This window comes from Salmo trutta, chromosome 3 (genome assembly GCF_901001165.1).
Source record: "Salmo trutta chromosome 3, fSalTru1.1, whole genome shotgun sequence".
Taxonomy (NCBI): Eukaryota; Metazoa; Chordata; class Actinopteri; order Salmoniformes; family Salmonidae; genus Salmo; species Salmo trutta.
In genome coordinates, this window is record NC_042959.1 from 73,768,423 (window position 1) to 73,796,123 (window position 27,701).

General features: G+C 44.4%; 2 protein-coding genes across 6 annotated transcripts; both read right to left on the reverse strand.

The window, feature by feature from the left end:
• Positions 1-395: 395 nt before the first annotated feature.
• Positions 396-9,019, reverse strand: LOC115188730 (fez family zinc finger protein erm-like). Of its 4 annotated transcripts, none has more exons than XM_029747517.1 (3): positions 8,852-9,019; positions 3,117-5,723; positions 396-1,392 (listed from the first exon to the last, which is right to left on the reverse strand). In XM_029747517.1, exons 2-3 carry the CDS (start codon positions 5,193-5,195, stop codon positions 1,042-1,044), a joined length of 2,430 nt encoding a protein of 809 aa, XP_029603377.1. In that variant the 5' UTR covers positions 5,196-5,723; positions 8,852-9,019; the 3' UTR covers positions 396-1,041. The 4 variants fall into 4 exon arrangements, with proteins under 4 accessions (XP_029603377.1, XP_029603387.1, XP_029603366.1 ...); XM_029747527.1 differs by having other exon boundaries at positions 8,813-9,019; XM_029747506.1 differs by having other exon boundaries at positions 8,091-9,019.
• A 395-nt stretch (positions 9,020-9,414) lies between these two features.
• On the reverse strand, positions 9,415-27,091 carry ntd5 (ntl-dependent gene 5). 2 transcript variants are annotated; one of them, XM_029747542.1, is made up of 8 exons: positions 26,978-27,091; positions 23,844-23,990; positions 21,097-21,288; positions 11,665-11,776; positions 11,057-11,130; positions 10,392-10,571; positions 10,056-10,253; positions 9,415-9,866 (listed from the first exon to the last, which is right to left on the reverse strand). In XM_029747542.1, exons 1-8 carry the CDS (start codon positions 27,039-27,041, stop codon positions 9,784-9,786), a joined length of 1,050 nt encoding a protein of 349 aa, XP_029603402.1. In that variant the 5' UTR covers positions 27,042-27,091; the 3' UTR covers positions 9,415-9,783. The 2 variants fall into 2 exon arrangements, with proteins under 2 accessions (XP_029603402.1, XP_029603411.1); XM_029747551.1 differs by lacking the exon at positions 23,844-23,990.
• Between the last annotated feature and the right edge of the window lie 610 nt (positions 27,092-27,701).

Below are 27,701 nucleotides of genomic sequence, written 5' to 3' on the forward strand. Positions count from 1 at the left end.
AAGTAGATATTTATGTTTTTCAATTTCAATACATTTGCAAACATTTCTCAAAACATGTTTTCACTTTTTCATGATGGGGTATTGTGTGTATGAGAAAATAATATTTGTAATACATTTTTTATTCAGGCTGTAACACAACAAAATGTGAAATAACTCAAGGTGTATGAACACTTTCTGAAGGCACTGTACACACACAGGGAGGTTTAACTGAAATAAGTTAACATGATTAGCATTTATCATAAGCTTCAATTGCATCAGTGGTGCAATCAGCAACAACAAAAAATTGGTCAGAATTCTGTTCTATGCATTTAACAAATTAGGGCACCTTGTTTTGAAGGCATAGGCAGCAGAAATCACAATGTAAAAACCATGTAAAAAGGACAAATTGGAGGCTATTTTTCTCAAATTTGAACACAAAATCCACTTTTTAAAAGTGCAAACGACTGTGTCTTTAATAGTAAGAAAGTTAAATAATCTCACTCAATAATAAGTACAGCTCCCACAAGAGAAGAAAAAAATATAGTAATAAAGAACAATTTTACAATAAAACATTGTTTTTTACAACATAATTGTTTGTACTTTGGTAGTGCAAATGTATTGTTATAGCAGAATGTCAAAGGGTGACCTTTTTAGAATGTCCATTAACATTTTCCGCCCTATAGTTGTGGAAATGCCGAAAATCGAAGGAATACTTGATGGGAAACGATTTATGAGATCAGTGATCATTTTCGGACCCTGTAAGGAAATGGAAATAAAATACATTCAAGAGTAATTAATAAATAAATATAACCAATGTTCTCATTGGAAAGTACCGTTCAGGTACTTATCATTCAAAAGTAATTTTCAATCCCTTTCACTGTCAGAGTTGTCCAAGTCGAACACAGTGAAGCTACACCACCTTTGCTCTCCTCCTCCTTCTCCTCCTCCTCCTTCTCCTCCTCCTCCTTCTCCTCCTCCTCCTTCGCCTTCTCCTCCTCCTCCACCTTCTCCCCCTCCTTCTCCTCCTCCTCTTCTCCTTTCCTTTATTCAAGAGGATCAGCCTCAGGAAATGACCTCAGAATCTGGTTCAGAGTCAGAGTTGTCTAAGTTGGACACAGTGGAACTATACCACTCTTCTGTGCCCTCATCTTCATCCCCTCCTTCTCTTCCTCCTCCTCCTGCTCCTCTCTCGGACAGCATCTCCATAGCTGCCTGGTGGTAAGGGTGTTTGCGTCTGGTGTGTCGACGCAGGGTGTTGCGCTCGGCAAAGCGTGTGTGGCACAGCGGGCACTGGTAGGGCTTCTCTCCTGTGTGTACCCTCTGATGGCGCTGCAGCTCGCCCGCCTCCCTGAAACGCTTGGAGCAGATGGGGCACACAAAGTTCCTCTCGCCCGTGTGAATGTGCTTGTGTCTCTGTTCAGGGTCAAAGGACAAGGGTCACGTTTTTTAGATAATACTATACATTCATGTGCATATATTATGATATGTTTATATCTACTTATTACATAGCAGTCATAACAAGATGAAATCTGACACAAAGAACCTAGTTCCACTTCAAACACAATCAAAACAGGTAACCTGCCTAAATGACTACCAACCCGTAGCACTCACGTCTGTAGCTATGAAGTGCTATGAAAGGCTGGTCATAGCTCACATCAACACCATTATGCCAGAAACCATAGACCCACTCCAATTTGCATACCACAATAACAGATCCACAGATGATGCAATCTCTATTGCACTCCACACTGGCCTTTCCCACCTGGACAAAAGGAACACCTATGTGAGAATGCTATTCATTGACTACAGCTCAGCGTTCAACACCATAGTGCCCTCAAAGCTCCTCACTAAGCTAAGGACCCTGGGACTAAACACCTCCCTCTGCAACTGGATCCTGGACTTCCTGACGAGCCGCCCCCAGATGGTAAGAGTAGGTAACAACACAGCCGCCATGCTGATCATCAACACAGGGACCCCTCAGGGGTGCATGCTCAGTCCCCTCCTGTACTCCCTGTTCACTCATGACTGCACGGCCAGGCATGACTCCAACACCATCATTAAGTTTGCCGATGACACAACAGTGGTAGGCCTGATCACCAACAACGACGAGACAGCCTATAGGGAGGAGGTCAGAGACCTGGCCGTGTGGTGCCAGGACAACAACCTCTCCCTCAACGTGATAAAGTCAAAGGAGATGATTGTGGACTACAGGAAAAGGAGGACCGAGCACGCCCCCATTCTCATCAACAGGGCTGTAGTGGAGCAGGTTGAGAGCATCAAGTTCCTTGGTCTCCACATCACCAACAAACTATCATGGTACAAACACCATGACAGTTGTGAAGAGGGCACGACAAAACCTATTCCCCCTCAGAAGACTGAAAAGATTTGGCATGGGTCCTCAGATCCTCAAAAGGTTCTACAGCTGCACCATCGAGAGAATCCTGACTGGTTGCATCACCGCCTGGTATGGCAACTGCTCGGCCTCCGACCGCAAGGCACTACAGAGGGTAGTGTGAACGGCCCAGTACGTCACTGTGGCCAAGCTTCCTGCCATCCAGGACCTCTATACCGGGCAGTATCAGAGGAAGGCCCTAAAATTTGTCAAAGACTCCAACCACCCTAGTCATAGACTGTTCTCTCTGCTACCACAAGGCAAGTGGTACTGTAGCACCATGTCTAGGTCCAAGAGGCTTCTCAACAGCTTCTACCCCCAAGCCATAAGACTCCTGAACAGCTAATCAAATGGCTACCCAGACTATTTGCATTGACCCCCCCCCCCCCCCCTCTTTTACACTGCTGCTACTCTCTGTTATTATCTATGCATAGTCACTTTAATAACTCTACCTACATGTACATATTACCTCAATTACCTCTGTACCGGTACCCCCTTATTTTACTGCTGCTCTTTAATTATTTATTACATTTATTTCTTATTTTATTTCTTGTTTATTTAAAAAAAAATTTAACTGCATTGTTGGTTAGGGGCTTGTAAGTAAGCATTTCACTGTAAGGTCTACACCTGTTGTATTCGGTGCATGTGACAAATTAAATTTGATTTGATTTGAAAACAATATGTCATCATGAGCCCACCAAATCACCACACCACAATTCAAACATTTATGAACAACTGAGCTCACCTGCAGATGGCTGGAGCGTTTGAAGGCCTTGCCACACTGTAGGCAGACATGGGGTTTGTTCTGAGAATGGGTGATGGAGTGACGCTCCAGGTCAGACAGGTAGTAGAAGATCCTGGGGCAGAGAGGGCAGTAGAGGACCCTTCGTGGCCCAGAGGAGGGAGAGGAGGCTGGGGACAGGGGTTCCAGAGGGTCCAGGGGGTTCAGGTTCCTGGGTCCGCTGGACGGGAAGATGGGGGCAAGGGGAGGGGAGGGAGGAGCGGTGGCGGAGGAGAAGTAGAGATGGTCGTCCCATGGGAGGGAGGTGTGCTTTGACTCTGGGGCTTTCGATTGGTCGGATGCCTCCAAACTGAAGTCAAAGGACAGAGAAGGGGATTGCGGGTGTGTAAGGGGAGGGGCTTTAGTAGGAGATGACCCATTTGGGACTGACTCCATTTGGGTTTCTTCAGTAGATTGTGACTGATGATCGGTGTTGGGGTCACAACAGTTTGGTTCAGTGTGTTTGTGAGGAGGTGAGCTGAGTAGAACTGCTTTAGAACTGCCATCAGCACTGGGCTGCTTGGAGGGAGGGGAGGAGACCACAGAGGGGGAGGTCAGGGGGGCGGGAAGGTTAACGCTGGGACTCTCTCTTGATAGGATGGTAGGGGAGTTGTTGGGTGTCGATCTAATAACTGGGTGGGAGGGATTGGCAGGGAGGGATGACCCTGATGTGGCGAGCTGACCAGAAGAGAGAGAGAGAGAAAGAGGGGATGAAGAGGAGGCAGTGATTTGGGAGAGCTGACCGGTGGAGGGGTCAATGAGAGCAATGGGGGTGGAGGTAGAGAAAGACTGACCAGAGGAAGAGGTGGTGGAGGAGGAGAGGAGAAGGAACATAGAGGTGGAGGCGCTGGGAGTGTTCTGGGTGAGGGAGAGGGAGAGAGAGAAGGCCAGGAGGCCTGGGTTGGCATCAGTCTTGGTTAGGGGAATGGAGGAGAGCTGGGGGGAGGAGGGGAAGAGGAGGATGGGGGTGTTGGAGGAGGGGTTAGTCAGGATCTGGATGGGCTGAGGGGGTTGGAGGTGTACAGCAGAACCAGAGGGTTGGGAAACAGCAGCACTAGCCTCACTAACAGATTTCACACCTGAATCTAGAACCTTAGGGGGTTCCGCATTCTGTGAGAGTTCTGGGTTCCTTGAGTGTTCTGTATTTTTTAGAAGTTCTGACTTCTGTGAGGGTTTCATAGACGTAACAGGAGCGGGACATGTGTTTTCCTTGTGTGTGTGTGGAGTTTTTACTAAACTTTGGCTGAGGAAAGTGACCCCTGCTGTGGTTATATGAGACGACCTGTCATCCTCTACCTCCAATGAGCTGGACTGCACCTTTGGCTGGCTTGAGGGGGGTTTGTCTGGCCTGGACGAGTCCATTTGGGGCACTCTGTGCCCCTCAGGGGTGAGTGTGTATGGAATACCCTGGTCATCTATCAGGAGAAGACCTTCACATTCAGAGTCTATGGAAGAGAGGGAGGTGAAAACGGAGGTAGAGAAGAACAAGGGAGACAAGAGAGGTCCCCCAAAAAAGTCAGCTCCATCCATTCTCAATATAGAATCCTCTTCATCATCATCACCATCATCTTCCTCTACTATGTCCCTATCTCCATCCCCCTCTACCTCATCTACCTCCATAAGCAGTGAGCTCTCATGCCAAAGGCTCCTCTCCTTGATCTCTCTCTTTTTAGGGAAGCTCAGATCCAATACTTCTCCCTCCTCTTCCTCTCTTCTCCCCCTTACTCCTTTCCCTGCCTCCGCTCGCTCTCCTCTGTCCTCTCCTGGTCTCTCTTTTCCACCATGACACCGACTAGGGGGTAGGAAAAGAGGGATCACTCTCTCATCCTCTCTATCTTTCCTTTCTTTCTCCCCCCTTATCCCTCCATCCCTCTCTGCCTTGGCTGTGTCGGAGATGAGAGGTGTTTCAGGGACAATGGGACTACCATTCCTGCCTTGTGTAACATCCCTCTCTCTATCTCTCCTCTCATCCCTCTCTTCTGTCTCCATCCTGTAGAGAGGCTCCTCAGTGTGTTCTATCTCTTCAACACACACATCCTCCATCTGACCCGTTCCAGTCACAGTAGTGGAGGTCAGGGCATTTCAACTGGTCCCAGACCAAACAGCTCTGGCTTCTAACCTACTCACCACGTCTTTGGTAGAGCTGAGAGCTACAGAGTCTGTGATTGGCCTGTTGCACAATCCAGGAACGTCTGATATGACTCTGATTGGTTGATCGCACACACCAGGAAGTCCAGTCTTGACTGTGATTGGTTGGTTGAGCCCGCAGAGTTCAACTTCTTCCTGCAATCCTGGCTGTGTCCCGCTCACATCTGGCGCTCTCCCAGCCCCTCCTCCTCGTTTGGCCTAAAAAGGTTTTGATTGGACACCTGTACTGGAGTACATCTGTTTAAGGGAGCATTATTGGAGGTTACCTGGTGGGCAGGATAAGATCAAGGAGTCCACTGGCTCCTCATGGATCTCTGGCACAGTCCCCGATCTCTTCAAAGATTGGCCGACACTCCTGTCATCTGAGCCACCAATGGTCAGAACCCCTGTCTGTTGAGAATCCATTTTGGAACATGCCTGAATCTGTAAAATGGGGATTCAATATTTTATCATCTTAACAAGAGATTAATTATTACAATCAAATAATAAGAAGACTTGTCAATCAAATGACTATAAGCTTCATTGATAAGGAAGATGTCCTGAGGTGGCTAGGTGTCTTTATGCGATTTCACAGGATATCAGAGCAGCAAAATTAGGAAGTTGATTAAATTAGTATCATGTTGTTAGAATATCTTACTTGTTCTTTCATTGTGCATAATGAAATATGCCTAGACTCAAACTATTCACATAGACTAAATAGGCTATTATGAATTCCTTAAAATCCTATTCCTATTTTACTACAAAAACAGGGCCTTCAGGAAGTATTCACACCCCTTGACTTTTTCCACATTTTGTTGTGTTAAAACCTGAATTGAAAATGGGTTAAATTGAGATATTTTTGTCACCGGCCTACCACACAATACCCCATAATGTCAAAGTGGAATATTGTATTTCGAAAGTTTTACAAATTCATTAAATATGAAAAGCTGAAATGTCTTGAGACAATAAGTATAATAAGTATTCAATCCCTTTGTTATGACAAGCCTAAATAAGTTCAGGAGTAAAACATGGCTTAACAGGTCACATAATAAATTACATGGACTCACTCTCTGTGCAATAATAGTTTTTAACATGAATGATTACCTCATCTCTGTACCCCAATTATCTCTAAGGTCCCTCAGTCGAGCAGTGAATTTCAAACACAGATTACATTTTTTTTTTATCGACCACAAATACCAGGGAAGTTTTCCAATGCCTCACAAAGAAGGGCATCTATTAGTAAATGGGTAAAAAAAATCCCTTTGAGCATTGTGAAGTTATTAATCACACTTTGGATGATATATCAAAACACCCAGTCACTACAAAGATACAGGCGTCCTTCCTATCTCAGTTGCCGGAGATTTCACCATGAGGCCAATGGTGACTTTAAAACAGTTACAGGGTTGAATGGCTGTGATAGGAGAAAACTGAGGATGGATCAACAACATTGTAGCTACTCGACAATACTAACCTAATTGACAGAGTGAAAAGAAGGAAGCCTGTACAGAATACAAATATTCCAAAACATGAATCCTGTTTGCAACAAGGCACTAAGGTAATACTGCAAAAAATGTGCAATTCACTTTTTGCCTTGGATACAAAGTGTTATGTTTGGGGCAAATCCAATACAACACACATTACTGAGTACCACTCTCCATATTTTCAAGCATAGTGGTGGCTGCATCATGTTATGGGTATGCTTGTAATCGTTATTAAGGACTGCAGAGTTTTTTCAGGATAAAAAAGCTACGTAATTGAACTAAGCACAGGCAAAATACTAGAGGAAAACCTGGTTCAGTCTGCTTTCCACCAGACACTGGGATTTGAATTCACCTTTCAGCAGGACAATAACCTAAAACACAAGGCCAAATCTACACTGGAGTTGCTTACCAAGAAGACAGTGAATGTTCCTGAGTGTCCGAGTTACAGTTTTGACTTAAATATGCTTGAAAATCTATGGCAAGCTCTGAAAATGGTTCTTTAGCAATGATCAACAACCAATTTGACAGAGCTTGAATAATTTTGAAAAGAATAATGGACAAATATTGTACAATCCAGTTGTGCAAAGCTCTTAGAGACTTACCCAGAAAGACTCACAGCTCTTAGAGACTTACCCAGAAAGACTCACAGCTCTTAGAGACTTACCCAGAAAGACTCACAGCTCTTAGAGACTTACCCAGAAAGACTCACAGCTGTAATCACTGCCAAAGGTGATTCTAACATGTATTGACTCAGGGGGTTGAATACTTATTTAATCAAGATATTTTAGTGTTTTATTTTTATTTTTAAAAAATATTAAAAAACATGTTTGAATTTTTCTTCCACTTTGACATTACAGAATATTTTGTGTAGATTGTTGGTGGGAAAACTGACAATTAAAACCATTTTAATCGCACTTTGTAACACAACAAAATGTGTAAAAAGTCCAGGGGTGTGAATACTTTCTGAAGGCACTGTAGGTTAAATCATCCCATCACCTTCATAACATCCCCATCACCACTTTCCACCTCGTCGTCATCATCATCACCATTACATTGTCACCATCATCATCAATGATCGTCATCATCATCAACAACATTATCATCATTCAAACCGGTTCCAATTCCTGCTATTATCTCAATAACTTGAGGCGAGATTTGTTTTAAAGGCTACAGCGTGTTGTCTCATGCTCTACAATCAGTGATTGCCTGATATGCTTAATTGCTATGATTGTCAATCTTAAAAATGTAACGCAGCATGCGTAAATTACGCACATGTTACATTACATTTGCTGTTATTATGGACTTCACTGGTTTTATATAATTTGCTTACCGGACTCTAAACAAAGTCGCCAATATACCACATAGCATGAACGCGACAGTCAGCAGTGGAGGGTTCAAGAGAGCATGATGTCAGCGAAATCATACTATCCGGGGGTAAAACCCATTTTTTCTTTCGATTTCAGAATTTCATTTGTCTGCCATAGTCTAATACAAAATAAGACATTCGTTAAATATCTGGCAACGGGTTTGGGTCGACATCATATTTGTTTTCCTCCATTTGAACCCTTATCCATCTTTGTACTGTATTTATGTTGTAATAAAAAGTGTCGCTGTTTATGGGAGACGCCATTGCGCGCAGTCCGAGGTCCGAATAGCCAACCCCTGTTTCATATCTGTGGATGTACTGCGCATCAATGGACACGACACTCGAACCTGGGACAATGTTTGCTAACTGCATTTCATGTAATATATTCGGTTCACTTATTTTGAATGACGCCGCGGTATTTGTCTAAATTATGTTGATATTTTTGCCGTAATAACTGCCCTGGCTGTCATGGACCCACAACCAGCCATTTTACAAGTCGAGGGTTCGAGCCCTGTAGGGAGCGCAGCCCGACAGCTGGCAGAAAGAGCGATGTAGGAAACTTTACCGGCATATTGTAATTTATTTCACTAACTTAATTGTCTGGACATACACTTGTCAATATAACAGGTGTGGGATGCGTCCGGTATACTGTCCATACATTTAAAACTGGATAATAAACTACATACTCCACCCATAAGTCACTCGCTGCATAGACACTGGCTTACCCGAGCTGTGGATACTTCCGGAGGACCAAATATGAATGAGATGCGGACTAGTAAGGAGTGGAGATTCTGCGCGCAGCCTGCTGCGCGAGCAGAGAGGTGGGAGCTCATGGCGTCGCAGCATTCGGCTTCGGTTAATGCTATCTGGGATCCTTGGGCCGTCCATACCCTAACTTTAACCCCTACCCATGCCATAACCTTAACCAAATGTAAACTTTAATGGGATAGAGACGTCCCCAGGATTCGGGATAGCAAGGACAATTCTGGGTCCGACTAGATTCAATCCATGTTGAGTAAACAGTGGGCAGCTACTGTATATGGTTTGAGATTAGATCACCATTTAATCCAAGTACATGTAACCTTAGAAAATACAAAAGATGGCTGTGTGTGTGTGTGTGTGTGTGTGTGTATGTGTGTGTGTGTGTGTGTGTGTGTGTGTGTGTGTGTGTGTGTACGTGTGCATGCTCGTGTGGGAGCGAGAGAGAGAGATATCAGGGTGTCCTAATTGTTGTGAGAATCAAGTGTTCATCTCCATTTCATTTCAATTACATGAAATATCACATTCATCACATTACAGCAAAATGTTGTTTTTATTTCAAAACCGTCACATCAATAGAACTTCCAAGCCTCAGGGCTTGATGTGTCAACAACATAAGTAGGAGGAGTATCCTGAGGGCCAGCTTGGGACAGGAACACACTATGTTAAAACAAAACAACACGTAAGGTCAGTCAGATCCCGCAGTGGGAGGAGTCAGAGTCACATGGTAACAACACATGAAGTGAACATTTGAACTATATGAGTTATGACTCCGTTTTACTTCTGTATTAATGCATGTATTATCATTAACACAGCTATTATTAAGACATGTAGAGCCTATCATTGGTACAGGCTGAGAGAGAGGGGGACAAGACATATAGATGGGAGTGTTGGGGTATTAGTCCAGGTCTACAAGAGAGCAGGCCTCGATCTCTGACACCAGCCGATGAGGGAACAGTTTGTACTGCAGCCAGGTGGGTTCTGGGACACAGAAGGAGGGAGGTGATAGACATGTTACATCAAATGAAGATAATATAAGCACATACTGTCTCTGACTGAACCCTGAGGTCTCCTGCCCACTGAACAGTCACATAGAAAGACTAGTAAGGCACCAAGGGGTTTTCCATAGATCATGTTAGACAGGGCACCAGTTCTGGGGTCCCAACTCACCCTGGTAGCAGAAGGGGGGGTTGAGCCTGCCATCGAAACAGGTCTGTGTGTAGGGGAAGCTGCACTGCTTCCTGGAGTGTTTACAGTAGAACGTCACGCTCTCCCCGTGAGGAACCACTGAGTCTGTCACGTCATAGGGCCAACGCTTCAGCCCACCAATCAGAACACGGCTCCGCACCGCTGGGATTGGACAGCGCGCTAAGAGCAGGAAGTACATGATGAAGAACAAATAAAGAAGAAAGGTCAATATTCTACCTTTCACTCTCTCTGTATCTCACACACACACACACACACACACACACACAGTGGGCCCTGGGTGTAACAATTAGGTCTCACCTCTGCAGTAGGGCACTGCGCTCCAGGTGCCGTTGGGCTGGCAGGTGACCCGGTTGGGTCCATCCAGCAGGTGGTTCTTCTTACAGAGGTAATAGATGGCATCGCCCACATCGTACTCAGTCCTCTGTACCGCCACCAGGTACCCCTGGTTCACCTCCTGGGGGGGCGGGCACCACACCCCTGGAACAAGAGAGAGAGGGTCACTGTATATACACATTTACATGTTCTTCCATCCTGGTCAAGTCTGCACACCCTGTGAGTCCCTAGGATCAGACCAGGATACAAGAACATTGCTGAATGAATTGGCAAGAGATGTTATTCTCTGTTTAGGCCAAAAGGTGGCAGTAAAGCACTATGAAACATAACAACCGACATTTCAGTCTCTCTCACACACATAAAAAGACACACACACACAAAGTAGAACGATTTCAAGTGCAGAGTACAATAACCTCCTCCGCAAAATACACACACACACACACACACACACACACACACACACACACACACACACACACACACACAACCACACATTCACACACTCACACTCAAAAGGCCCAATCCATCCACCCACACGCCAGCCATCAAATTCCATGGCTCTGATGCTCTCCCTCTGCTTGCTCTCTCTCTCTATCAAACACTATATATTATAAAACACACACACGTACTTTGACAGACGGGGTGAGGGTACTGCCAGGTCTGATCAATATTACAGAGATTCTCACTGTTTCCCACCAGCTCCCTGGAGAGAGAGGGGGAGGGGAGAGAGAGGGAGAGGGGAAGAGAGAGAGAGAAAGAGAGAGGGGGGTGGTTATATGACTAATTGACTGGTAATACACTAAGCGGTGTAGCAGGGGTTAAATGTTCACCTCTCTGTTGGCTCTGTTTCAGAAAGTGTGTATTTTCCATACAATACATGATTCCAATTGACATATGCATTGGGATGTGATACATTATTAGATGTGATACATTAATAGATGTGAGTCAGTAAAAAGCATATTAATGGCCTAGTTAACAACAGTAATGTAGACAGCCCAGTCTACATAATGAAGTTCCTCCACTTCCACCCCTTACCACCCATCTCTCTCTCTCCTTTGTCTGCATCTGTCTTTCATCTCTCTCTCTGTCTCAAACCTCTCATCCTGTCTCTCGCTCTCCCACCCTGCCTCTTCCAACCTCTCTAGCTTGCATCTCTCTCTCTCTCTCTCCCTTTCTCTCCCTCTCTCTCTCTCCCTTTCTCTCTCTCCCTCTCTCTCTCTCTCCCTCCCTCTCTCACCCAGACAGACAGGTGTAGCGGATGGTTGTTCCAGCGACTGCGTATCCATCAATGCTGAAGGTGTCGGTCAACTCCTCAGGTAAAGGACATGAGCCCTGGGGGGAGGTGGAGGCTGCAGAGGGGACAGACGTAGACGCACATGGAGGGGGGGGGGGTAGTGGAAGAGAGAGGGAGGAGAGAGGAACAGAGAGAGGGAGGAGGGAAAGGGAGAGTGGGAGGGAAAGGGAGAGTGAGAAGCACATCTGTAACAAAACACATTTGTACATTCTGTTCTTCTGATTCACACACACACACACACACACACACACAGGGTGCTGATGATATTTTGCAGTGCCTTCAGAAAGTATTCACACCCCTTGACTTTTTCCACATTTTGTTGTGTTACAGCCTGAATTTAAAATTGATTAAATTTAGATTTTGTGTCATTGATCTACACACAATTTCCCATAATGTGGAATTATGTTTTTATACATTTTTGCTAATTACAGTTTTTTATAATCACTTTGGCACTAATTTCGGAACCTTGATGTCATTTTTCAAAACTCTAGACACAAAACTCACAACCAATGATCAAAAGGCAAATTTTTCAAAACTAACACTTTTTCCAATTGCTTGGATACAATACACATAAAGCTAAGATCATTTGTTCATTGAACTAAAATCACCTGTTCAAAATGACACAACTTAACATCAAAGTATTACCATTTCAAAATGTAATTCACACATTACATCTGAGATGACTGTCTATTCATTTCATTACAATGATCTAACTATCAATTGATACAACTGCTCAAAATGATAAGTAACTGTTGCATTACTCTTAATGCATAGTTTTATGGAAACTGACGAACAATATTCCATGTTTAGATCATGAAAGTTTCAGGGTAACCAGATCCATTAACACCAATTACCGTGGAACATGAACCAATTGGACTACATTATCTATGGCTGTAATATTTCATCATCATTCTTTATCAGACACTGTTTCTATGGTCCCATGTACCACTTTTCCAGACCATGTTTTCAGATTTGACATTACTATACACTACATGGCCACTTTATTAGGTACACCTATCTAGTACTGTGTAGAACCCCCTTTTGCCTCCACAACAGCCTGAATTATTCATGGTATTGTACGTTAAGAGATGCCATTCTGCACACCACTGTTTTAAACAGCTGTTATTTGAGCATTTGTGGCCTTTCTGGACATTCTCCTCTGACCTCTCTCATTAACAAGGTGTTTTTGCCCACAGAAATGTCGCTCACTGAATGTGTTTTGTTTATCGCACCATTCTCTGTAAACTCTAGACTGTAGTGCGTAAAAATCCCAGGAAGGCAGCTGTTTCTGAGATGCTGGAATCACCATGTGTGGCATCAACAATCATTCCACGGTCAAAGTTGCTTAGATTACTCATCTTGCCTGTTGTAATGTTTGGTGGAACAACATCTAAAGCTCTCTACTCTATATATCCTATATATTGAGTTGCAGGCAGCCACATCATTCGCTGTTCGAATGTAACCTTCCTTGATGAGCTGAATCAGGTCTGTAGAGCTGATGGCATGACCTATGTCATTGTGTGGGATAATGTCATGTTCCACCATGCTCAGAAGGGTGCAAGCATGGTTTCAGGCCCAACCACAATTTACTACCATGTACTTACCCCCATACTCTCCTTTCCTTAACCCGATTGAGGAATTTTTCTCCACATGGAGGTGGAAGGTATATGATAGGCGCCCTCACGAACAAGCCACCCTTCTCCAAGCCATGGATGATGCATGCAATGACATCACGGCAGACCAGTGTCAGGCCTGGATTCGCCATGCCCGAAGATTCTTCCCAAGATGTTTGGCTAATGAAAACATGCATTGTGATGTGGATGAGAACCTGTGGCCAAATCCACAAGACAGGGTTGAGGGAAATATAGAAGTACAGTAATCAATCCTTTGTTTTGCTTTTTACAGTAAGCCAGGTGAGGAACACTGCAGTTGATGTTTTACTGTATTTTTTTTCTTTTTTTGTAGCTAATTATTTTTGCTTTGATTCAAAGAAACCTATGTTGTGATTTTATTGTATTTCATCAATAAATGTCATATTTTGTTCAATGATTCCACTGTGTCTGTAGTATTCTCTCTACTAGTCCTTTTACAGTGATGTATTTACGTGATGTAGCATAATGAAACGTGTCACATATTTTGTACTACAATATTTAATGATTGTACGAACAACTACACAGTGAAACTATCGGTATCTTGTGTGTGGGTGATCTAAATTAATGTTCCTATGGTATTTCATGATAAACAAGTTGCACATGATAAACAAGTGCAATTGTTTCTTTAAAGATATTAATGCACAATCCAATGTTTTGAACATTTGACAGCCTGTGTTACAAGTCATGACCGTTTTGAGTTTTGTGTCTAGAGTTTTGAAAAATGACCACAAGGTTCTGAAATTAGTGCCAAAGTGATTGTAAAAAACTATAATGAAAAATTCAAAGCTGAAAGGTCTTAAGTCAATAAGTATTCAACCCCTTTGTTATGGCAAGCCTAAATAAGTTCAGGAGTAAACATTTGCTCAACAAGTCACATAATAAGTTGCATGGAATAACTCTGTGTGGAATAATGGTGTTTATTAACATGATTTTTTAATGACTACCTCATCTCTGTACCCCACACATACAATTATCTGTAAGGTCCCTCAGTCGAGCAGTGAATTTCAACCACATATTCAACCACAAAGACCATGGAGGTTTTCCAATGTCTTGCAAAGGTTGATGGGTAAAAAAAAAGCAGATATTGAATATCCCTTTGAGCATGGTGAAGTTATTAATTACACTTTGGATGGTGTATAAATACAATCAGCCACTACAAAGATACAGGCGTCCTTCCTCAGTTGCCAGAGAGGAAGGAAACCGCTCAGGGATTTCACCATGAGGCCAATGGTGACTTTAAAACAGTTTGTCACACCCTGATCAGCTTCACCTGTCCTCGTTCTTGTCTCCACCCCCTCCAGGTGTTGCTTGTTTTCCCCAGTGTATTTATCCCTGTGTCTCTGTGCCAGTTCGTCTTGTATGTTCCAAGTCAACCAGAGGTTTTCCCGTACTCCTGCCTTTGCTATTCTCTTTTTTCTAGTTCTCCCAGTTTTGACCCTTGCCTGTTCTGGACTCTGTACCCGCCTGCCTGACCATTCTGCCTGCCTTGACCACGAGCCTGTCTGCCACTTTGTCTCTCCTGGACTCTGATCTGGTTTTGACCTTTTGCCTGTCCACGACCATTCTCTTTCCTACTCCTTTTGGATTAATAAATATTATAAGACTCCAACCATCTGCCTCCTGTGTCTGCATCTGGGTTTCGCCTTGTGTCATGATACAGTTAGAGTTTAATGGCTGTGATAGGAGAAAACTGAGGATGGATCAACAACATTGTAGTTACTCCACAATACTAATGTAAATGACAGAGTGAAACAAAGGAAGTCTGTACAGAATTAAAATATTCCAAACATGCACCCTGTTTGCAATAAGGTACTGAATTAATACTGTATTACATGTTTGGGGCAAATCCAACACAACACATCACTGAGCACCAGTCTTCATATTTTCAAGCATAGTGGTGGCTGCATCATGTTGTGGGTATACTTGTCATCGGCAAAGACTAGAGAGTTTTTTTTTTATAAAAAGAAAATGAATAGAGCTAAGCACAGGCAACGTAAAAAGAGAACCTGTTACAGTCTGCTTTCCAACAGATACTGGGAGACAAATCCCCCTTTCAGCAGGACAATAAACTAAAATGCAAGGCCACTGGAGTTACTTACCAAGGCGACATTGAATGTTATTAAGTGGCCTAGTTACTAAGTGACTTGAATCGTCTAGCAATGATCAACAATGAACGAGACAATGCTTGAAGAATTTAAAAAAGAATAATGGGCAAATATTGTACAATCAAGGTTTGCTAAGCTCTTAGACTCATCCAGACAGGCTCACAGCTGTAATCGCTGCCAAAGGTGATTCTAACATGTATTGACTCAGTGGGTTGAATATACTTCTCTAATCAAAATATATTATTTTACATTAATAAAAAAAAAACATGTTTCTTTCACTGAGACATTACAGAGTATTTTGTGTAGATTGTTGACAATTTTTTTTTTGATTTTAATCCCACTTTGTAACACAACAAAATGTGGAAAAAGTCAAGGGATGTGAAAACTTTCTGAAGGCCTTGTATGTCATTCACTGGTGGTGCCTATGTGCTGTTGAGCATAATACCATTCATAGCCTACACACATACAGAAACACACACACATTGTTGAAAGACACATACACACATATCAGCATGTAACTCATTTGCATAATAGGATTAATAGAAAATACAGGAACACAACACGCAAATACACAGACAGACACACACACAGAGCAGCATTTAGCTAATGTGAATAACGGGATTGAGAGAAAGTTAACAGTTAGAGTGCATTCGGAAAGTATTCAGATGCCTTGACTTTCTCCACATTTTGTTACGTTAGTTTTATTTAATATGGATTAAAAAAAATCCTTATCAATCTACACACAATACCCCATAATGACAAATTGAAAACAGGTTTTTAGACATTTTAGCTATTTTATTACAAATAAAAAACAGAAATATCTTATTTATATAAGTATTCAAACCCTTTGCTATGAGACTCGAAATTTAGCTCAGGTGCATCATGTTTCCATTGATCATCCTTGAGATGTTTCTACAACTTGATTGGAGTCCACCTGTGGTAAATTCAATTGATTGGACCTGATTTGGAAAGGCACACAACTGTCTATATAAGGTCTCACAGTTGACAGTGCATGTCAGAGCAAAAACCAAGCCATGAGGTCAAAGGAATTGTCCTTAGACCACAGAGACAGGATTGTGTCGAGTCACAGATCTGGGGAAGGGTGCCAAAACATTTATTTAGCATTGAAGGTCCTCAAGAACCCAGTGGTGGAAGAAATTTGGAACCACCAAAACTCTTCCTAGAGCTGGCCGCCTAGCCAAACTGAGCAATGGGGGGAGAAGGGCCATGGTCAGGGAGGTGACCAAGAACCTGAGGTTGACACTGACAGAGCTCCAGAGTTCCTCTGTGGAGATGGGAGAACCTTCCAGAAGGACAACCATCTCTGCAGCACTCCACCAATCAGGCATCTATGATAGAGTGGCCAGACAGGAGACACTCCTCAGTAAAATGCACATGACAGCCCACTTGGAGTTTGCCAAAAGGCACCTAAATACTCTCAGACCATGAGAAACAAGATTCTCTGGTCTGATGAAATCAAGATTGAACTCTTTGGCCTGAATGCCAAGTGTCACATCTGGAGGAAACCTGGCACCAACCCTACGGTGAAGCATGATGGTGGCAGCATCATGCTATGGGGATGTTTTTCAGCGGCAGGGACTGAGAGACTAGTCAGGATCGAAGGCAAAGATGAACGGCGCAAAGTAAAGCGAGATCCTTGACGAAAACCTGCTCTAGAGCTCTCAGGACCTCAGACTGGAGTGAAGGTTCACCTTCCAACAGGACAACGACCCTAAGCACACAGCCAAGACAACGCAGGAGTGGCTTCGGGACAAGTGACGGAATGTCCTTGAGTGGCCCAGCCAGAGCCCGGAATTTAATCCAATCGAACATCTCTGGAGAGACCCGAAAATAGCTGTGCAGCAACGCACCCCATCCAACCTGACAGAGCTTGAGAGGATGTGCAGAGAAGAATGGGAGAAACTCCCCAAATACAGGTGTGCCAAGCTTGTTGCGTCATACCCAAGAAGACTTGAGGCTGTAATCGTGCTTCAACAAAGTACTGAGGTAAGTGTCTGAATACTTATGTAAATGTTATATTTGATTATTTTTATTTTTTTATAAATTTGCCTAAACATCTAAAAAACTGTTTTTGCTTTGTCATTGTGGGGTATTGTGTCAAGACCAATGAAGAAAAAAAACAATTGAATCAATTTTAGAATAAGGCTGTAACCTAACAAAATGTGTAAAAAGTCAAGGGGTCTGAATACCTTCTGAATGCACTATAGGTGTGAGATGACACAGCAAACAGGGGGAAGTGGAATGGGGGGGCTCCTCTTCAGGATACATAGAGGTCAACACCTCACATGTCCCTTTAACTGGCCAGGTGACTCATATAACAATAACCTTTGTAGGTTATAGGTGTTGCAGGTTGTCATAGCTATGAGTCAGGAACCTGAATATCCTCTGAGAAAACAGGAATCTGAAAATAGATTATGGTAACTAGCTGATAAGCATGCATACTGCTGCAGAGAGAGAGAGAGAGAGAGAGAGAGAGTGACAGAGAGGGAGAGAGAGTGAGTGACAGAGTGACAGAGAGAGTGACAGAGTGACAGAGAGAGTGACAGAGTGACAGAGAGAGTGACAGAGAGAGTGACAGAGAGAGTGACAGAGTGAGTGACAGAGTGAGAGAGTGACAGAGAGAGTGACAGAGTGACAGAGAGAGTGACAGTGACAGAGTGACAGAGAGAGTGACAGAGTGACAGAGAGAGTGACAGAGTGACAGAGAGAGTGAGAGTGTGACAGAGAGAGTGACAGAGAGAGTGACAGAGAGAGTGACAGAGAGAGTGACAGAGAGAGTGACAGAGTGACAGAGAGAGTGACAGAGTGACTGAGAGAGTGACAGAGAGAGTGAGAGAGTGACAGAGAGAGTGAGAAATAGTGGCAGAGAGAGTGAGAGACAGTGGCAGAGAGAGAGAGAGATGCGGCATTAGTTGTGTAACCACATGGATGGCTCATTCCTGGAAGTATGAGAGCCTCTCGTTCGTGGAAATATAAATATCTAGAGAGGCTCTTTGTAGGGGTGTTGAAGTGACCTCAGATTTACAGGGAGGGATGTTCGATGGGTAGTGTGATATGCAGACTAACTACAGCAGGTACAGAGAGGCTCTCTTCTGTGGAAAACTCTCCCATAGACACACATGAGCAACATCAAAAGGGGTCAGTTCACTGAGTGTTTATGAAATATATCTAATCCTATACGTAGCTATATAAATTATGTATGGGCGGGGTGAGTGAGTGTGAGTGTGTGGCTGTATGGGGAGTGAGTGTGAGTGTGTGGCTGTATGGGGAGTGAGTGTGAGTGTGTGGCTGTATGGGGAGTGAGTGTGTGGCTGTATGGGGAGTGAGTGTGAGTGTGTGGCTGTATGGGGAGTGAGTGTGAGTGTGTGGCTGTATGGGGAGTGAGTGTGAGTGTGTGGCTGTATGGGGAGTGAGTGTGAGTGCCTGGAGCTGAGTTGGTTCAGTGTTCTAACTGTGGCCCTCTTCTCTCTGTGTGCTCTCCAGCCTCCCTCCCTCCCTCCCTCCCTCCCTCCCTCCCTCCCTCCCTCCCTCCCTCCCTCCCTCCCTCCCTGCCTGCCTGCCTGCCTGCCTGCCTGCCTGCCTGCCTGCCTGCCTGCCTGCCTGCCTGCCTGCCTGCCTGCCTGCCTGCCTGCCTGCCTTCCTGCCTGCCTGCCTCCCACACAGCCAGGGCCCAGTGTGAAACTACTGTTGACTGACAGGTAGCTCTGTCTTAAAGGAGTGATAGTGAAAGCAGAGAGATGTCCATAGATGACCAGGTGGTCAAAGCTGTGCATCTCTTTCCCGGTCAAGTCCACCACACACACACACACACACACACACACACACACACACACACACACACACACACACACACACACACACACACACACACACACACACACACACACACACAGAGAGAGAGCTACCTGCACACCTCTCTCTACAGCCCAGTTCTGCTTCACCAAACAAACACACTAAATAGCCCAGAGCTGCTTACTTGTCCTTGGCTCTCTCTGAGGCTCTCCCTGGACCTTATCAGGAGCCTCTCAGATAGAAAGGGATGAGAGGAGGAGAGGAAGAGAGGATGAGAGAGGAGAGGAGAAGAGGGAACAGCATGGCCCAGAGCTGCATGAGCAAGAGAGCTCTCTGACTGTGATCCGTCGCCCACACACACACACACACACACACACACACACACACACACACACACACACACACACACACACACACACAAACTCTTTGACACTCTATCTGTGATCCACTTCCCACACACATTCAATGTATACACAAAATCTCTTCCTTTCTCTCGCTCCCCCCTCTCTCTCTCTCTCTCCCCCCTCCCTCTCCCCCCTCGCTCTCTCTCTGTCTATCTCTCTCCCTTCTCTCTCTCTCTCTCTTAAACACACACACATACACACAGCTATTTGACACTCTGACAGTGATCTACCGCCCACTGCCTCTCAATAAGCACGATGTAGCACAGCTCCAATACACACATGTACAGAATACACACAGGAAGACACCCAGCCAACCTACTGCCTGTCTCTGTGAAGGAGCTCTGTGAGACTGGGACATGGACACACGTACACACACACACACACACACACACACACACACACACACACAAACACACAAACACACAAACACAAACATATAACACTATAAGTACACACACACACACGCACACATACACAAACACATCACACTATAAGTACACACACAATAGTGCACAGAGGACACAAATGCATGCAGACCTTCATACTCTTAAAATACACCCTTAACTCACACACTGAAACACACAATGTTTAAATAAAGGTTAAAAGAACCCAGCCAGGAGGAGATGAAGACTAGAACATGCTCTTTCACCCTATCTGGCACAGACACTGTGAACTAATCAAGCCCTGCCTCTCTCTGGACTGCAGTCCTAGTATCAACAGCTGATAGTCCTGTTGCTAAGGCAATTTAGAGAATGGGCCCTGGTTACACAATGTCTCAGTCTATGCAAACAGACAAACTGCCAACAAAATAACACCATCACAGAGGCCCTCATTCCTGAGGTACACACACACACACACACACACACACACACACACACACACACAGATGCCTAGAACCTAAAAGGGTTTTCCTATGGGGGCAGCTGAAGAACCCTTTTTGAACCCTTTTTTCTAAGAGTGAAAAACTGCTTTAGTTAAATAAGATTAATAGAATAGAATATGATGTAACACATAGAAATGGACTGAATAGAACAGAGGGAGTGAAATATGTTCTATTCCATTCACTGTGCAATCTACAGTATGTGCATTCCATTCCATTCTTTGGGTGCGGCAGGTAGCCTAGCGGTTAAGAGTGTTGAGCCAGTAACTCCCTTGAGCAATGCAAATAATCCCCCAACAACATGGACGTCGAGTAAGGGAGTCCCCCGCACCTCTCTGACTCAGAGGGGTTGGGTTAAAGGCGGAACACACATTTCGGTTGAATTCATTCTGTTATGTAACTGACTAGGTACCCCCTTCCCTTCCCCTACCCTATTTCCAGGGTCCTTCTAATGAGCAGAGATAATGTTATCTAAATTGCATCCAGAACATTCTGCCTCTCTGCTCTGTTCTTGTACCCACCTGTGCAGTTGGGATCATCACCGCTCCATTGTCGGTCGCCTTGGCAACGACGGATGGCTGCATCCAAGCCATTGGGCAACATGTAGCCTGTGTCACAACGCACCTCGAGGAGGGCAGAGAAGGAGGGAGTGGGAGAGAGGAGGGAAGCAACAAAGTTGTTCCCTGAGGGCAGGGGCCAGGGACAAGTACGACCTGGGGAAGAAAGAGAGGAAGAGATGGAGGAGTGGAGAGGTTAACGAGGAAAGATCAGATAATCAAGAACAGTTTAGAATGGGCTTAGTGTGTTTCTGGGCAGATTAACTGAAAAGAAGGCACTTCCAGATGGGGCATCATTGGTGATGATGTAAAGCCATGTCGAGTGCCCTCATTTCCTCATTTGGAACACACATGAACATGTGCAATGATTTAAAAAATTATCCCTCGCAGCTAAGGTCCAACTGACAAACCAGAACACACACACGTACCTGGAGTCACACAGCTGTGGTCCAATTGACAAACCAGAACACACACACGTACCTGGAGTCACACAGCTGAGGCCCAACTGACAAACCAGAACACACACACGTACCTGGAGTCACACAGCTGAGGTCCAACTGACAAACCAGAACACACACACGTACCTGGAGCCACACAGCTGAGGTCCAACTGACAAACCAGAACACACACACGTACCTGGAGCCACACAGCTGAGGTCCAACTGACAAACCAGAACACACACACGTACCTAGAGCCACACAGCTGAGGTCCAACTGACAAACCAGAACACACACACGTACCTGGAGCCACACAGCTGAGGTCCAACTGACAAACCAGAACACACACACGTACCTGGAGCCACACAGCTGAGGCCCAACTGACAAACCAGAACACACACACGTACCTGGAGTCACACAGCTGAGGTCCAACTGACAAACCAGAACACACACACGTACCTGGAGCCACACAGCTGAGGTCCAACTGACAAACCAGAACACACACATGTACCTGGAGCCACACAGCTGAGGTCCAACTGACAAACCAGAACACACACACGTACCTGGAGTCACACAGCTGAGGTCCAACTGACAAACCAGAACACACACACGTACCTGGAGCCACTCAGCTGAGGTCCAACTACAAACAAAGAACACACACATACCTGGAGCCACACAGCTGAGGTCCAACTGACAAACCAGAACACACACACGTACCTGGAGCCACACAGCTGAGGTCCAACTGACAAACCAGAACACAAACACGTACCTGGAGTCACACAGCTGAGGTCCAACTGACAAACCAGAACACACACACGTACCTGGAGTCACACAGCTGAGGTCAAACTGACAAACCAGAACACACACACGTACCTAGAGCCACACAGCTGAGGTCCAACTGACAAACCAGAACACACACACGTACCTGGAGTCACACAGCTGAGGTCCAACTGACAAACCAGAACACACACACGTACCTGGAGTCACACAGCTGAGGTCCAACTGACAAACCAGAACACACACATGTACCTGGAGTCACACAGCTGAGGTCCAACTGACAAACCAGAACACACACACGTACCTGGAGTCACACAGCTGAGGTCCAACTGACAAACCAGAACACACACATGTACCTGGAGCCACACAGCTGAGGTCCAACTGACAAACCAGAACACACACACGTACCTGGAGCCACACAGCTGAGGCCACACTGACAAACAAAGAACACACACACGTACCTGGAGTCACACAGCTGAGGTCCAACTGACAAACCAGAACACACACATGTACCTGGAGCCACACAGCTGAGGTACAACTGACAAACCAGAACACACCACGTGCCTGGAGCCACACAGCTGAGGTACAACTGACAAACCAGAACACACCACGTGCCTGGAGCCACACAGCTGAGGTCCAACTGACAAACCAGAACACACACACGTACCTGGAGCCACATAGCTGAGGCCCAACTGACAAACCAGAACACACACATGTACCTGGAGTCACACAGCTGAGGTCCAACTGACAAACCAGAACACACACACGTACCTGGAGTCACACAGCTGAGGTCCAACTGACAAACCAGAACACACACACGTACCTGGAGTCACACAGCTGAGGTCCAACTGACAAACCAGAACACACACACGTACCTGGATTCACACAGCTGAGGTCCAACTGACAAACCAGAACACACACATGTACCTGGAGCCACACAGCTGAGGTCCAACTGACAAACCAGAACACACACACATACCTGGAGCCACACAGCTGAGGCCACACTGACAAACAAAGAACACACACACGTACCTGGAGCCACACAGCTGAGGTCCAACTGACAAACCAGAACACACACACGTACCTGGAGCCACACAGCTGAGGTCCAACTGACAAACCAGAACACACACACGTGCCTGGAGCCACACAGCTGAGGTACAACTGACAAACCAGAACACACCACGTGCCTGGAGCCACACAGCTGAGGTACAACTGACAAACCAGAACACACCACGTGCCTGGAGCCACACAGCTGAGGTACAACTGACAAACCAGAACACACCACGTGCCTGGAGCCACACAGCTGAGGTCCAACTGACAAACCAGAACACACACACGTACCTGGAGCCACACAGCTGAGGCCCAACTGACAAACCAGAACACACACACGTACCTGGAGCCACACAGCTGAGGTCCAACTGACTAACCAGAACACACACACGTACCTGGAGCCACACAGCTGAGGTCCAACTGACTAACCAGAACACACACACGTACCTGGAGCCACACAGCTGAGGCCACACTGGCCGTCACACAGACACTGGCGCTTGTTGCCACAGTCCTTGTCCTGTGTACAGGGTTTTGGACACGTCCTTCTCCGCTCGTTACCCAGCAGCCTCTCTGGACACGCATCAGATGCCTGGACTAGGAGAGAGACAGAGGTGGAGAGATGTGGCCCTCTAGCTCAGTTGGTAGAGCATGGTGATTGCAACATAAGCGTGGTGGGTTTGATATCCGGGACCCCCCAAATCAGAAAAGTTTTTTATGTCTGCATGACTGTAAGTCACTTTGGATAAAAGTGTCTACTAAATGGCATATATTATTATATTATGTCAGGGGTCTTCAACCTTTTCTTGCCCAGGGACCCCTCCCAGGCAAACCATCCACCCAGGGACCCCCTCCCAGGTAAACCAGCCACCCAGGGACCCCCATCATACGTTAGCCCCCAAATAAATTGCATGTCTTGTCTTATCATCAGGTGAATGAAAATGGCAAGGAGAAGTAATCAGCATTTTAAAATTAATAGATTTGATAGATTGTTTTCATTATGTTGACCTCCCCACATTGTAATTGGATGAGGAAGTGTAAACTCTATCATAGCCTATTAGCTAGAAAGGTCACTCACAACAAATTTTCACTAATAGCTGCTGTTTAGCTGGTTAAACAAAGTTTAGCCCTGTGTTGGGAAAAATGTATGTCCAAGACAAGTCAAGAACGTTTACTTTCTTAATTGGCTCCAATAAGTGTAATTTTCTCAATATTAGGAGTTGAGAAATAAACTTGGCATCATTAGATAGAAGATATTCTCCTATTTTCTACTGTTGATATGTAATTCAAATTTTCTTTATTCTGTTGTTGCTAGCAATATTCATAAAAACACTGAGAGACCATATATACAGCACCAGTCAAAAGTTTGGACATCTACTCAGTCCAGGGTTTTTCTTTATTTTTACTATTTTCTACATTGTAGAATAATAGTGAAGACATAAAACTATGAAATAACACATATGGAATCATGTAGTAAACATTTTTTTTTTAACAAATCAAAATATATTCTTCAAAGTAGCCACCCTTTGCCTTGATGACAGCTTTACACACTCTTGGCATTCTCTCAAGCAGCTTCATGAGGTAGTCACCTGGAATGCGTTTTTACATTTTAGTCATTTAGCAGACGCTCTTATCCAGAGGGACTTACAGTAGTGAATGCATACATTTAAAAAAAAAAATGTGCGTACTGGTCCCCCGTGGGACTCGAACCCACAACTCTGGCGTTGCAAACACCATGCTCTACCAACTGAGCCACACGGGACCATGTCAATTAAGCCTTGTTAAAAGTTAATTTGTGGAACTTATTTCCTTCTTAATGCATTTGAGCCAATCAGTTGTGTTGTGACAAGGTAAACAGAAGATAGCTCAATTTGGTAAAAGACCAAGTCCTTACTATGGCAAGAACAGCTCAAATAAGAAAAGTCCATCATTACTTTGAGACACGAAGGTCAGTCAATATGGAAAATTTCAAGAACTTTGAAAGTTTCTTCAAGTGCAGTCGCAAAAACCATCAAGCGCTATGATGAAACTGGCTCTCATGAGGACCGCCACAGGAATGGAAGACCCAGAGTTACCTCTGCTGCAGAGGATACGTTCATTAGAGTTACCAGCCTCAGAAATTGCAGCCCAAATAAATGCTTCACAGAGTTCAAGTAACAGACACATCTCAACATCAACTGTTCAGAGGAGACTTATTTCCCTCATTAAAATGCAAATTAATTTATAACATTTTTGACATGCATTTTTCTGGATTTTTTTGTGTTATTCTGTCTCTCACTGTTCAAATAAACCTACCATTAAAATTATAGACTGATCATTTCTTTGTCAGTGGGCAAACGTACAAAATCAGCAGGGTATCAAATACTTTTTTCCCTCACTGTAGTTCTATGATTTCATCTCTTCCTAGGAATCCATTGTATTTTGCTTCCATGTGTTTAACATAGAACACATCATTAATTCATATCTGCAATACAGCATGGACTGTAGCCCAGCACGCACACACACACACACACACACACAGAGAGAGAGAGACACGCCCTTAATGTACAGCACATCTGGAACAGAGAAAGAGGGGTCCCCCAACTTGTGTTCTCTCATGCTGACAGCTGCACATGTGTGACCAATTAACGGCATATATTCATATACTGTACACATAGGTGGACACAGGGACACACACATACTACATACACACAACTGTGCAAGCAGACATACACAGACATTGGCTCTCATATAGCTGCAGTACACTGCCCTACCATAGCCGCAGCAAGTAGGGGTGCTGAGGGTGCTGCAGCACCCCTGAAATATCTTTATTAAAAAAAGAAATACAAAATTGGTGAACTGGGCCTTTATTACTCCTGTATGAGTGGGGAAATTCACTTACAGTGTGTTACACTTAGTTTAGTACTGTGTCTCATATTCCTAGCACGCAATGACTACTTCAAGCTTATGACTCTACAAACTTGTTGGATGCATTTGTTTTGGTTGTGTTTTGGATTATGTTGCGCATAATAGAAATGAATGCCAAATAATGTATTGTGTCATTTTGGAGTAACTTTTATTGTTAATAAGAATAGAATAGGTTTATGAACAGTATTACATTAATGTGGATGCTACCATGATTGCTAAAAATCGTGAGTTATTTGTGAATAAGGATGAGTGAGAAGGTTACAGAGTCATACAGTAAATATCATACCCCCAACGACTGCTAACCTCTGAGAGATTAGTATCTTTTGGATGCTTTGTACAAAACACAACCAAATAAAACTGCAAATGCATTCAAGATGTTTGTAGTCAGGAGTGTATCAGCATGCCCCAACCATAACACACAACCAAAACCACAGCCTATGTCAATACAACAAAGACAGGAACAAATATTAAATATACTGTACACTCATTGAAAAACAAATGCAAGCTCTAGATTTTTAAATGATCTGAAATAATCAACTGATTTACTCATCTATCCAAGAGCCAAACCAAAGCCCAGCTCTGCCTAGGTGGGACAAGCTCTGTCTAGGCATCACATACAGTTACATAGTAATAGACAATGTGTGTGAGAGAGAGATAGAGGTCTGAGCTGAGCTTACCTGCAGTCTGCAGAGAGACAGAGGCAGCCAGAGCCCACAGAGACAGCAGCAGCACAGAGTCCATCCTTCCAGCCTAGACCCTGGTCTCAGCCGTTATGAGGGAGGCACACTAGGAAACAGAACATTTTGGGGAGAGGGGAACAAAAGGGAAAAGGGGGAGAGAGAGGGAGGGATAAGGTACAGCCCAGGAACACACATCTGGTTTGTGTTGAGTGTTTAGAATACTGGGTAAAATTCCATTGGAAGAGACCTTTCACCCATTTATGTTGATAGAGCTGAGAGAAGGGGGTCAAGTGGTCAAACAGAGCAGCTGACATTACAGTCTCCCACTCACACACAGACACACACACACACACACCTGTAATCAACAGGGTCTACTGATCAAACAGTTACAGGTTCAATTATTACTACCTGAGCCAGATCTCAGACACACACACACAATGATAAAGGTCCATAGACATCTGCTGATGTCATCTCTGTTGGACAGTTGTTTTTACTGAGTCACTTCAACAGTGTTACAATCAAAGAAAAACTATACCATTTTACAGTTACTACTATAGTCTTGTCCATATCCTTTTTTATATTTAAAGAAAATACATATTTTGATAATGATGGAAACATTGTCATATCTTCTAATCATGTACTATATGACTGTTAATATTATATGAGTATTTATATTAGTATTGTCATGGGCGTCGTAAGGATAGGACCAAGGCGCAGCGGG